This window comes from Prionailurus viverrinus, chromosome B1 (assembly GCF_022837055.1).
Source record: "Prionailurus viverrinus isolate Anna chromosome B1, UM_Priviv_1.0, whole genome shotgun sequence".
NCBI lineage: Eukaryota > Metazoa > Chordata > Mammalia > Carnivora > Felidae > Prionailurus > Prionailurus viverrinus.
The window spans coordinates 142,218,531-142,231,009 of record NC_062564.1 but is presented as its reverse complement, the minus strand read 5'-3'; the positions used below and the strand labels follow the sequence as shown (position 1 = coordinate 142,231,009).

At 40.9% G+C, this 12,479-nt stretch overlaps 1 protein-coding gene across 2 annotated transcripts in view; it reads left to right on the top strand.

The window, feature by feature from the left end:
* FRAS1 (Fraser extracellular matrix complex subunit 1) overlaps nucleotides 1-12,479 on the top strand; it is a 426,783-nt gene that overhangs the window by 363,212 nt on the left and 51,092 nt on the right. For both annotated transcript variants that reach the window (XM_047855347.1, XM_047855346.1), the window contains exons 52-58: nucleotides 1,307-1,457; nucleotides 2,876-3,035; nucleotides 5,285-5,453; nucleotides 7,710-7,956; nucleotides 9,194-9,538; nucleotides 11,102-11,262; nucleotides 11,832-11,979. In XM_047855347.1, the coding sequence (XP_047711303.1) occupies nucleotides 1,307-1,457; nucleotides 2,876-3,035; nucleotides 5,285-5,453; nucleotides 7,710-7,956; nucleotides 9,194-9,538; nucleotides 11,102-11,262; nucleotides 11,832-11,979 (1,381 nt within the window). The remainder of the gene's footprint in view (nucleotides 1-1,306; nucleotides 1,458-2,875; nucleotides 3,036-5,284; nucleotides 5,454-7,709; nucleotides 7,957-9,193; nucleotides 9,539-11,101; nucleotides 11,263-11,831; nucleotides 11,980-12,479) is intronic.

Genomic DNA, 12,479 nt, shown 5'->3' with positions numbered 1-12,479 from the left:
CTGGGTTGTTGCTGTTAACAATATAGCCAAAACTCTTAAGCTATTCATTGATATTCCAGCCCATAGGAAGAGGAAAATAGAGAAGTAGAGGGCAAGGAACTTCATTTTAAACAAGTGATACAGAAATTAAATACATCACTTGCACTCATATTATTTTGGCAAGAAATTGGTCATATGGCTCCATCTGTTGCATAAGTGGCTGGGAAATAGTCTCTAGCTGGCTCAGCTAAAAGTTTGTTAACTAGAAGAAGGGGAGGATGGGTTTCAGGAAGCATTGATGAGAAGAAAGTGAGTATTTTGTAGGTGAGTATCCTCAAAGGACTTCTAGTTTAGAAATTCCTTTCTCCTCCTAAATCCCAATTTGGTCTTTTTAAGATATGCCACGATTCTTACCTGGTTACATATCAAGCATTAAATCCATATGCACTGAGTCCTTTCTTTTGTGTGTGGTATCCCCTCTAGGACGTGGATTTTCTCATCTCCATGGAGCTAATTAGTTGGCTGTATATGTAGCTGCTGTGCTCTAGTTTTCTACTGAACTGGTTGGGATTTTTTCAAATTACTACAAACTCCTCTCATCCCCTATTTCATTTTTTCCCCCATATTCAGAACCATCCCATTCTCTTCTCAACACTCTCCAATTGGTTTTCTACTTCCCACTTTTATCCTACTGCAATAACTCTTATCAAGTCACCAATGACCGTTATTTTGCCAAATCCAAAGGTCACTTACATGTCTTTACTCAATTAGACCTACAATATTTAATACTGTTGAATACCCCCTTTTTTCTCCCAAACTTTTGCTCTTACTAAATATTTGTTGAATGGACGAATGAGAGAATTAAAGTTTAGCCAGTGTATTTGGGCAATATTTGGGTATTTATCTTACTCAATTTCAAGCATTGTGATTGACTCCTATAAGGTATAAAGTGGCCGTCTTCCCTGTATATTATCATTGTTTCAAAGTTCCAACCTTTCCCACCATCTCAAATCTCTCCTCCAGTCCAGATGGAATTAATCTCTCCACTCCCAAAAAGTGTACAGTACTCTTTTTGTATCTCCTATTATGGCTCTTGCCACAAGAGTTACCTTGCTCATGAACCTTTCTTTCCCAATAAAGTGTGAACACGTCAAGGACAGAGGCTGGGATGGTTGCCGTCCTCATACCTCTTCAAACCTGACAGAGTTTTCCACGCAGTAAATGCGCTCAGTAAATCATTGTTGAACTGAATTAATTCTGAGTCAGAGGGTCTTGGTCTGGCTTTATTCCCACCTCAGGAATTAAATGTAATGGGTGTCTATTCCAGGCAACCAACCTGATCACCAAGAAGGAACTGCTGACCATGGACCCGGACACAGAGGACCTGCAGCTTGTCTATGAGATAACATCGGGCCCCAAGCATGGCTACGTGGAGAGCAGGCTCCAGCCTGGCAGAACTACTGTTACTTTCACGCAGGGTGGGGACTCAGGGACCCACGAGATGGGATAAATCTGTTCTAACTCTCCCCACCGCCCTGATCTTTTCTCACAACCACTTCCAGCTACTTATCCCCATGTAACTTATTTGTAAACAAACAGATCTTTTAGTGTCTAACCATCCAGCTTTGGAATTTTATTTTTCCTGATTTCCTTTTCCTATTACTCTGAATTATGGCAAAAACAAATTTTTTTTTTTTTCTTTTTGTCCTTACCGTGCTTCCTCAGCTCCCAAATGCTTTAGGTTTTGGCAAGATTTAGTAGAAAGATGACATATTGATTGGTTTTCTTCTTCTTTTTTTTAAATTGAAGCACAGTCAACACACAATGTTACATGAGTTTCAGGGGTACAACATACTTGATTTTTTTTAAAAACAACCACTATACTTTATGAAATATCTGTTATCCTGTATGGTTTATTTTTGTCCTCTAAGGGTTATGGATTGTCTTTTAAGTCTTCAACAAAGTTATTAAAATCAACACGGGTAGGTTGCTCAACAGAAGTATTTTCCTATTTTGAAAATTTTTTTTTTGTTACGTTTATTTATTTTTGAGACAGAGAGAGACAGAGCATGAACAGGGGAGGGGCAGAGAGAGAGGGAGACACAGAATCTGAAACAGGCTCCAGGCTTTGAGCTGTCAGCACAGAGCCCGACACAGGGCTCGAACTCATGGACCGTGAGATCATGACCTGAGCCGAAGTCAGACGCTTAACCGACCAAGCCACCCAGGCGCCCCTATATTTTCCTATTTTGAATCACATCAAGGACCATTCTGTATTTTAGTTTCTTATAAGTATGTCAGACTCTTCTAGACTTCTTTTGAGGATGGACCTTACTTCAAGCAGTCGTTGCAAAAACTTACACCTTACAACTCAGGCACCATGTTTCCCTTTTCTTCCTGTTCTCAATCTTGTGTTCTTTCCCAGAAGAGAGCATGTTTTCTGTGCCTTATGTATGAGCTGTTTTAATACACCCCAGCTTTTCTTAATAGCACGTACCTTCTAAAGAACCTTATTTAGGAAGAAGTAGGGGTAAGTATGAGCATGTATATACAGAGGATGGAATCAAAGACTTTTCTCCGTCAGCTCTCAGATTTGCCTTTAACATTCCAGAGAGATTCATTAAAGTCCTTTTTTGCCAAGACCCTGGGATTCTCATTTTACAACAACATAAGGTACTCTCTGTACTTAAGTACCCTCTTTTGTCACACAGAGCTATAGGATTTTATTTTAAAATCTGGAAGACACATTTATTTTTAAGACTACTATCCCTTTTTGTTCTTAGGACATTAATTTCTGTCTGCAGCCCATTAGAAGAATAAACTGGGTATGTTAGTGTGGAATCTACAAGACTGCCTTTACATCCCCAGTTAATTCACCATGTGTTTCTTCTCACAGAGGATGTGAACTTGGGATTGATTCGTTATGTGTTGCACGAGGAGAAGATCCATGAGATGATGGATAATTTTCAGTTTCTGGTGAAAGACAGTAAACCCAATGTGGTCAGCGACAATGTGTTCCATGTTCAATGGTCCCTCATCAGTTTTAAATATACCAGGTACAAGGGTTATTGGTGTTCATTCTTGAGAAATATATCAGGCAAACAGAGGAAATCAGATTGAAGTACCAGGGGATAAATTCTAGTTATCTGATGATATTGGTGGTGGGTATAACAATAATAAAAATAACATCACCAATTTTTTTTTAATACTGTTTGTATCAGGCACTTGACATACATCATCTTGTTTACTACTTACGGTTGTAAGGTGAGTGCTATTGTTATCCCCACAAGAACAAGGCAATGGAGACAGAAAGAGGTTAACTAGTTTACCCAAAGTCACATAGCTAAAAAGTGGTAAAACCAGGGTTAAAGTCTAGTGATCTTAACCATTGTGCTTTACTGCATCTCCTACAATTATTTTTGCTTCTGTCTTCAAGTTTTAGAATACAGTTGAACTGATAAGAAACAAAATACACATTCAAGTTCTGAAAGTAATCACTGGCTCATAATAACAACATCTTTGCCTTCCCCCTACATTCTCTCTGTTCCTGGGCTTGTATTCTCCCCCTAGTTCCTTTGGTGTTCATAGAATTCTATGTCTTTTGGAACAAATTCATAGCCTAATATAGGTAACTCTTTTAAGGTGCTTTTATAGCCTGTTGGGTGGTTGAGAGGCAAGTAGGCACCAATTTTGGTAAAGATAGGCAAGCACAGTGTTGATTTTTAGAGGTCAGATTATAACTAGGGTTATAATTTTGTGGGGGAGATAATTCTTTAATTTTTTTTTTACTGTTTATTTTTGAGAGAGAGAGAGAGACAGAGTGTGAGCAGGGGAGGGGCAGGAGGTAATTCTTTTGATCTACATTTCAGAGACTCACTACTCTAAGAAATCAGTTTCATGATAATTCAGATGAAAGTTGAAATGGGGGTTAGGGAATAACCTACAAACCTGACTTCATGTGCCCAGTCCTGGGCTGTTCCAGTCTTAGTCACACATACTTAGAAAACTTAGTGGAACATTATAATCAACTTTTTATATGTAAGTTCTGCTGTTATTTTTCTCTTGTTTGTATCTCCTTAAAAATTAAATAAATGGACTAAACCTGATCACTTTTTCTGGACAAGCCTCCAACTTTTAATGGGCTGAATAGTACAGAGTGTCCCAAACCTGGAAATGAGGACTGACCTGTCAGGGGCACTTTGCCTACAACCCTCACAGCAACAAGACATAAGTAGGCTCTGGGCAAGGCAAATGAACCTGTGATCATCATCCTCAGGGATGAAAACCAAGGCCCAGCTCAGGCCCCACTCACTTACGGCTTTTCTAAACCTAGATACTTATTATGAATTAATGACACATGGATAGTTTGCCTTCTACTTTGCAAAACCAATACAAATTCATAGCAGCAAGCTAAGTTAACCCTGTGTCTTAAACTGTTTGGGCTGTTATAACAGAATACCATAGATTGGGTGGCTTACAAACAACAGAAATTTATTTCTCACAGTTCTGGGGGCTGGGAAATCCTAGATCAAGGTGCTAACAGATTCGGTGACTAGTGAGGATCCTCTTCCTGGTTCATAGACGGTTGTCTTCTCCCTGTGTCCTTACATACTGGAAGGACCAGGGAGCTCTGTTGGACTTCTTTTATAAGGGGAGCAGTCCCATTCATGAGGGCTCCACCATCATGACTAATCACCTCCCAAATATGATCACATTGTCGTTAGGATTTCAACATATGAATTTGGGGGGACATGTTCAGTCTATAGAACCTTGTCACTCCCCAGTGTCACAAAGCTCCATTTGTCTTAACACCTTTGTTATGTAGGCCTGATTCTCTGCCACCACCCTGGCTCCTTTGCACACTTCCTGGAGATCTGGTCCAGTCAGTTTCCACCCGAGCTAAGTCATTAATTGTCTTCCAAGCAGCTTTCTTTCCTAAGAACCCACTGAACTATTCTAGTTACTCTACCACACAAGGGAGAGATTGTTTGTCATTCCTCTGTGTTTTGAAGTACAACGTGCATAGCTCCTATGTGCTGCTCATTTTCTGAATGACTTTCAACTCGCTCTGAGAACAGGGCAGATACCATTCTGCATCCACAGCCTTCTTGGTCACTTGGTGCTGTGACTATTCCAGGTGAACACGTTTCCTCAATTTATAACCTGGCTTCCTAAAGAAACTAAACTTCCTATTCTATGAACTACCTGACACCAGTAACCAACCAGGAGAGACAGGGATTAAACAAGTGGATTCTTCACAGCCCCAGCTCACAATTTCAGAGGCCACCTTTTTGTGTGCTTCCAGCTACAACGTGAGTGAGAAAGCGGGGTCTGTCAGTGTCACAGTGCAGAGGACTGGGAACCTGAACCAGTATGCCATCGTCCTGTGTCGCACTGAGCAAGGGACCGCCAGCCCCAGCTCCGGAGTCAGCTTCCAGCCAGGACAGCAGGACTATGTGGAATATGCTGGCCAGGTAGGATGAGCGAGGAGGCCTCTGATTCCTGACCGCCAGCTGGCTCCACCAGGGCAGCACTGTGGTCATTGGCAAGTGAGGCGCCTTCCCTCTAATTTTTACCCCTCTTCCCTTTCCATTGGTGCCCTTCCTCAAGTGATTTTCCTGTGTTCCCTTCTCACAGGGGCTAGTTCCTCCCAGTTAATCTACTCTCCGTGTAAGTTTTAACTGTCTAAGTTGTCTAGCTTCTCAGTCTTTACATTTTGCTTCATGACCACAAAAACTCTGCATTGTGTTCTGTGTGAGACCTTTGGCATCCAAACCCTTCCTCTCCCCTCACCTTCTCTACCTGAAAAGGGAAGAGAGAGTACAGGAAGATGGTTGAGAAGCTCTTGGAATAGCCTGGGTGAGAGATAATGGGAGCTTGAGTTTCAGTTATGGAGTAAAAGTGGAGACAAGTGGGTGGATTGAACAGATGAGTAAGAATTGATAGAATTTCACAGTGGATTAGATAGTGGGCAGAAGTGGGAGATGGATGGTGATGCCCCTTGCTGGGAGGGCACACTGTCAGAGGAGCAGGTTTGGCAAGGACTGGTCTTGGCTGTGCTTCTTCAGACAGGCCGAGTGTGAGGTGCCTGAGATTGTGAGAGGACCGAGAGGACCACAGTCCTGGTGATGGTGGTGGTGATGGTGATGGTGGTGGTGGCAGCAGTTAGCAGGGGGTGCAGAGAGCAGCTGGGGCAGAGGTGCCTGAGCAAGTCTCTACCACAGTGGTGGTAACTAGAGCCAGGGTGGGGATGAGGCAAAGAGCGGAGAGTAAACACAAAAGAGAGAGGAAGAGGACTGAAACAGTAAAGTCCTTTATGGCAGGATGCCCCATGTTTACCATCTTTTACATATGGTACAATAGCTGGCACTTACTAGGTATTTCTTCAATGCTTTTGCAAAGTAGTTTCACCATTCTTAATGACATCGTAAATCTCTGTAAAGAGGAATGGGCTCTCTCTTTGAGGCATTTCAGCTGCGCTGAGGTCAATTTAAATGAGGAATGAGAAAAGAACAAGGAATCTTTTAGAAAAATAATAAGACATTTATTTGTGTTTGTCAAGGAAAGACAAAAGGCAGTGGGTTCTAGAGCTAAATAGAGATCTAGGGGTGTTTCTAGTGGGTTCTAGAGCTAAATAGAGATCTATGGAGTGTTTTGAAATGTGGAGCTTAGTAAAACTTAATTTGATTAGTTGATTAGATATGGAATAGTAATTTTCTGCTGATGAAAATTATGTGTTTTTCAGATTTGTGTGTCCCTAGAGATTGATGACTATTTTACATATTTTAGCTATCTCAGTTTATACAAAGTACAGCCTGGGCCTATTCCCTAACCTTTTAGTTTTGAATAAATCCATAACCCTGGTTCCATTTCAAGGTTTTATCTTTATCTTTTTTTTTAAGACAAAGTAAAAACAGAATAAATCCCTATAAGTTCATGATTGTGTGAATATAAAATAATTTCTCTGTCTTGCATCAGGCTAAATTCATATACATTATAGACCTATCCTATCTTAATGACACAGGATTTAGTTAAATATAATGTTAAAATTTAGTCTGGCTTGTTCATAATGTAACTTTCTCTGGATTCAAACTCCATTATCCAGTACACTGAGATTCTATGTCAATTTTGATTGTGTAAAAACAGTATAACCATGGTAATAAGGATAATATCTCGCATTTGTTCAGTGCTTTAAAATATACTGCAAACTTTCATTATACATTGTGTCTTTTAGTCCTCCCAGTAAATATGTGAAATAAGTGTGTGAAATTATTATTTAGCTGATGAGGAATCCAATATTTGTAAAAATTCATAGACTATCCCAACTTGAGACCCCCAAAACTTCACACTCCAAGTTCAAAGATCTTTCCAGGTAAACTTGCCACAAATAGAAGGGGACATGCGTAATCAAATCACTCTTGCTCCAAGTGAATTAATAAAATAAGATATGAATAGTTACCAACCTGTTTTTCTACAGTCACCAGATAGTAGGAGATATCTTTGCGTTCCATGTCCCTATACAGTAAATCAGCTCCAATGTATAGATGAAGAATATGAAGACATAGCTAAGTGTTCCAGGTGATACAGCAAGAAGTTGGGGTAGAAGAACCAGCTATTTCATTCAGTGCTCTGCCCACTAAGCTTGGGTCCCTTTTCCCAGGATGATCTAGGGGAGCATAGCAGGGGAATCTGAAGCACAATGAAACGCCTTGCTGTTTCCTTTTTGACAGGTGCAGTTTGATGAGCGAGAGGATACCAAGTCCTGCACCATTATCATCAATGATGATGATGTGTTTGAGAATGTTGAAAGTTTCACCGTGGAGCTCAGCATGCCAGCATATGCCCTATTAGGGGAGTTCACCCAGGCGAAGGTCATTATCAATGACACTGAGGATGAACCCACATTAGAGTTTGATAAGAAGACCTACCGGGTCAACGAGAGCGCTGGTTTTCTGTTTGCGCCTATTGAAAGAAAAGGTCTGTTGGTGCCAAAGGTGACAACGAGCTATAATAATAGCTAACATTTTTTTGCATCCTTTTTATGTGCCAAGTGCTCATGTACTGTATTAACTTCTGTGTGTAAGTGCTTTACATGTTTAATTCCCAGAACAACTCTAATAGCGATCCTACCTGTAGTGAGTACTATCAGAAGGCTCCTCTTCTTAGTTCAAGTTGTTAGTGCTCCCATTTATTCTTTAATGGGATTAGAAGACTGGTTATATTTGGCCTTGCAAATTATTCATGAACTTAGAATTCTTAATCAATCACCCGATCTATAAATATTTAGTAGCCTTGGCCAAGCAGGGAAGTTTGTAAGAAATGGCTTCTCATCTTAGTCTTGGAAGACAGAAAATATGTTTAAAGATTTTCCTTTGTGACTGTCACAGATAGAGCTCAGATGAGAGATAAACTGTGTGTGAGAAATAAAGGGCAATGCTTGAGGGATTGAAAACAAAACAAAGATCATATGCATTTATGATCATGCAATATTGAGACTTTAAAACTCATGGAAATGAAATCCCCCACTCAAAACCAGAACATGACTATAAGTGATGAGGTCAGATTTTTTATTGAATTTGCTGACTGGGTATTAGTGTAACAAACACTGTAGATAATGCAAACCCTTGGTGATACCACTTGGAAAACAAGTAAGCCCCATTGATTGCTCTGGGCCAGCAAGCCAGGCCCAGAACAGGCTGTCTTCCAGGGACGTGGCAGCACTAATAAGCAAAGTCACTTGTACAGAGAGGCAGGTTTTATTTTGTTTTGTTTTTCTTTTTTTAAACAAGCCAATTTCTCCCTGAGAATTAAAGTGCAGAAGTTTATTCAGAAAGGCGGTGAACTGTGCTCAGATCACTACCTTCGGGACACAATTACTTTGCTACTTAAAGTACCAAATATGTCTCTTATCTTTCTACCCGCTGTGGTCTTAGATGGTGGGCAATGAGTCTTGTGAATTAACAGAGCACAAAATTCACGGAATAGGAAATCCATTTTAAGTTGTTTGGCGAAGTATCTGGGGTATATTAAATCTTCAAGTGGTTTATACCACAGGCTTAAGAAACTGCAGTGCAGGAAGGTTTCATGTCAGAGTTTGAACAGAAATAGTGATGGAATGTGTCAGAGGGAACCAAGCTTACCAAACTATCAGCAATTTTAGAATTTGAGAAGTGCTCATTCAAATGCTTTGGTTTTCTTACCATTTGTATTTCAGGGGATTCAAGCAGCATCGTATCTGCAATTTGCTACACAATCCCTAAGTCAGCTATGGGAAGTAGCCTCTATGCTCTAGAATCGGGCTCTGATTTTAAATCTAGAGGGATGTCTGCTGACAGTCGTGTGATATTCGGGCCTGGTGTCACCATGTCCACCTGTGATGTCATGCTCATTGATGACAGTGAGTATGAAGAGGAAGAAGAGTTTGAGATTGCCCTGGCAGATGCTTCTGACAATGCCCGCATTGGAAGGGTAGCGTCGGCCAAGGTGCTCATTAGTGGTCCCAATGATGCCTCCACTGTGTCCCTGGGCAACACGGCTTTCACTGTCAGCGAGGATGCAGGTAATAGAGAGCATCTCTGGGGTTCCATTACCCATTTCCTTATCTCTTTCTTGAACAATTTCCGCTTAGTTTTGAGAATGTTCTTAAGGCATTTGAGAATGCCATTCCTCAGTGACACCCTTGTCGGTCTGAGACACGTAATACTACGCATTAAGACCAAGAAAGGAAGGTAGTGAAGGATAGAGAATCCCTTCCACTTTTCTTGCCCTGGTTACTGATGACAGGGAGGGATCTGGCATAGGGCTTCATTGGCTGATCTCTGTGGTCCGGAGGGAGGGCATGGTACTAAGCACTTCGGCTTATGAAGGCAAGAATGTGATCTGGTGGAGATGGGAGTAAGTTATTTAGCATACTGCTAGCTGCCAGAACAAATAAATTCCAAAGTTTCAGTGTCTTAACAAGTGAAACTTTCTCCTTCATATAATACCCCTAAGCAATCAGTGGGCGTATTTCTTCCACCCAGGTACCTTTCCCTCTTTTGGTGCCACAAGGGTCTCAAAGTCTTCTGCATGCTGCTAGCAGACATATTACCAGAAGGGGCAGCAGCTGTGCTGAGCATGCACTGATCTGAGCCACCTGGTCAAGGCCATTCACTTCTTTGAAGGTGATATTCTGAGGGATAGTGGGAACTCATATTTTTGAGCACTTACTGAATGCCAGGCACCATGCCACCTGCATTCCATACATTCTCATTTAATCTGTAGAAAAGAGAACATTAAATAGAAGAGCAAATGGCAGCTCAGAGAGGTGAAATAAAGCTTCAGAGATCAGTAATTAATATGGCAGAGCTGTGATTAGAACGTAGACGTTTCCTGTACCATGTTTTCTTTCCTATATGCCAAATACTCAGCCATGACTACTTGTCAACCTCAAAGCTTATTGGCCAGAAAATATGATTTGGTGGGATTTTCATGTAGCTTTTCTCTAACCTCGATTGTGAAAATAGCTAAAAATCTACCTGTGCATCGTTAGGACACTATGAAGTGTGATGTTACAGTGGACCACAAGATGAGCTTCATTCCTAAGATAAGCAATAGCACATATGGTTTAAGTAATGATGTGTGCACCACTCAGATAAAATAGGGAAATCAACCCAGTTAGGAACATTTAATTAGAAACATTCAGCTTCAGGCCCCATAGAGTCCCCTAGCTGGTTCTTTCTTAATTGACTATTTTCCAACTCATCCCTGAGGCCCTACTCTCTGAGTTTCTTCTCCCAAAATAGGCTTCAGATGTTTTTTGATGGACCCTCTCCACTTTGTTTTTCTTGTGTGAACAGTCTCTTTCATGAAGCCACAAAACACTTTTCCCTAGGGGCTGTCTCTCCAGTACCACCTCCGTAAGGCTCTCCTCCATGTCTTGCCTTGATCTTAGTGTCAGTAAAACCATGGCTGGTGACACTTCTCAGCCTTCCTCAGAGGGAGCACAGGGGCATCACTGAAGTTGGATTAGACAAGCTTACAGGATAAAGCTGCTCCTACTGTGAGGGAGAACACAGGGGTTCCGAAAACCCACTGACTTCTGCCCTAAGACTGACCACTGACACCTCTGGGTCTCCACTAGGTACAGTGAAAATTCCAGTTATCCGTCATGGGACTGACCTTTCTACCTTCACATCTGTCTGGTGTGCAACACGGCCCTCAGACCCAGCTTCTGCTACTCCAGGAGTTGACTATGTTCCCAGCTCTAGGAAGGTGGAGTTTGGGCCAGGTGTCACTGAACAGGTGAGCACAGAGCAGTCCAGGACCAGATAGATCTGTTAACGTTGTCTCTATTCTGCCGTCCAAACTCTCTGGAGGGCTCTAAACCCCACTTACAATATTACTGTCTTCCCTTTATTCACAAACACAAACATGCAAACAAGAGAGTGAATGCAGAGCGATCTTCTATAAACTCTCCAAGTGACATTGTCAGCATCTAATATCCAGCACCACAGATATAGGATAGGAACTACACTTGTTTGGTGATAATATCTAGAGACAAAACACCTAAGAGTTTTTAATAAAGGGATTATAATTTTATGAATTAAAAAACCTTACTATAAGACCACCAGAGAAAGCAAGTTATCACCTTTGTCCTACTCTCCCAAAGGCAGATGGGTGTTGTGTGTTGGACATTGTATAAGGTTTGCTTTGATTTTTCTTCTTTTTATATTTATGTTATTTTTAAAAATGAGATAGAACTGACATATAACCTATTAATTTCAGGTGGACAGCATAATGATTCAGTGTTTGTGTATATTACAAAATTATCACCACAGTAAGTCTAGTTAACATCATGATTTTTCTTCTAGTATTGCACCTTGACTATCTTGGATGACACTCAGTATCCAGTAATTGAAGGACTGGAGACATTTGTGGTTTTTCTCAGCTCAGCACAAGGGGCCGAACTGACCAAACCCTTCCAGGCTGTCATTGCAATTAATGACACATTCCAGGATGGTAAGATATTGAAGATGCCAGGTGGTGGCTCAGACTACATTTCTATTTTTCCTTATCTTCCAAGTATATGACATTAGAACTCATCCACGTTTCATTCAAGAAATAAATCGTGTGTGTGTGTGTGTGTGTGTGTGTGTGTGTGTGTGTGTGTGAGCACATGTATACACACTCTTTTACATAGAATTATGGAGGAGAAATAAACATTCATGTTTCTAGTACTGTGCTAGGCACAAAAAGATGTATAAGACTTGGGCCTTGTCCTCAAGAAGCTTAGTGTCTAGTTGGGGGAATCATACCCTTAAACAGAAAAATTAGAATATTTTATATAAATGACCTACTAATGCTATAAATCCAGTACTATGGGAACAGAGGGGACTGAACAGCAAATATGTGTAGAAGAATCACAGATATCACAAAGGACATGATGTTTAAACAGTCTTAGGGTGCATTAGGGGTTTATCTAATGGGTAATAACATAAAGTTTTGTCAAATGGACAGAT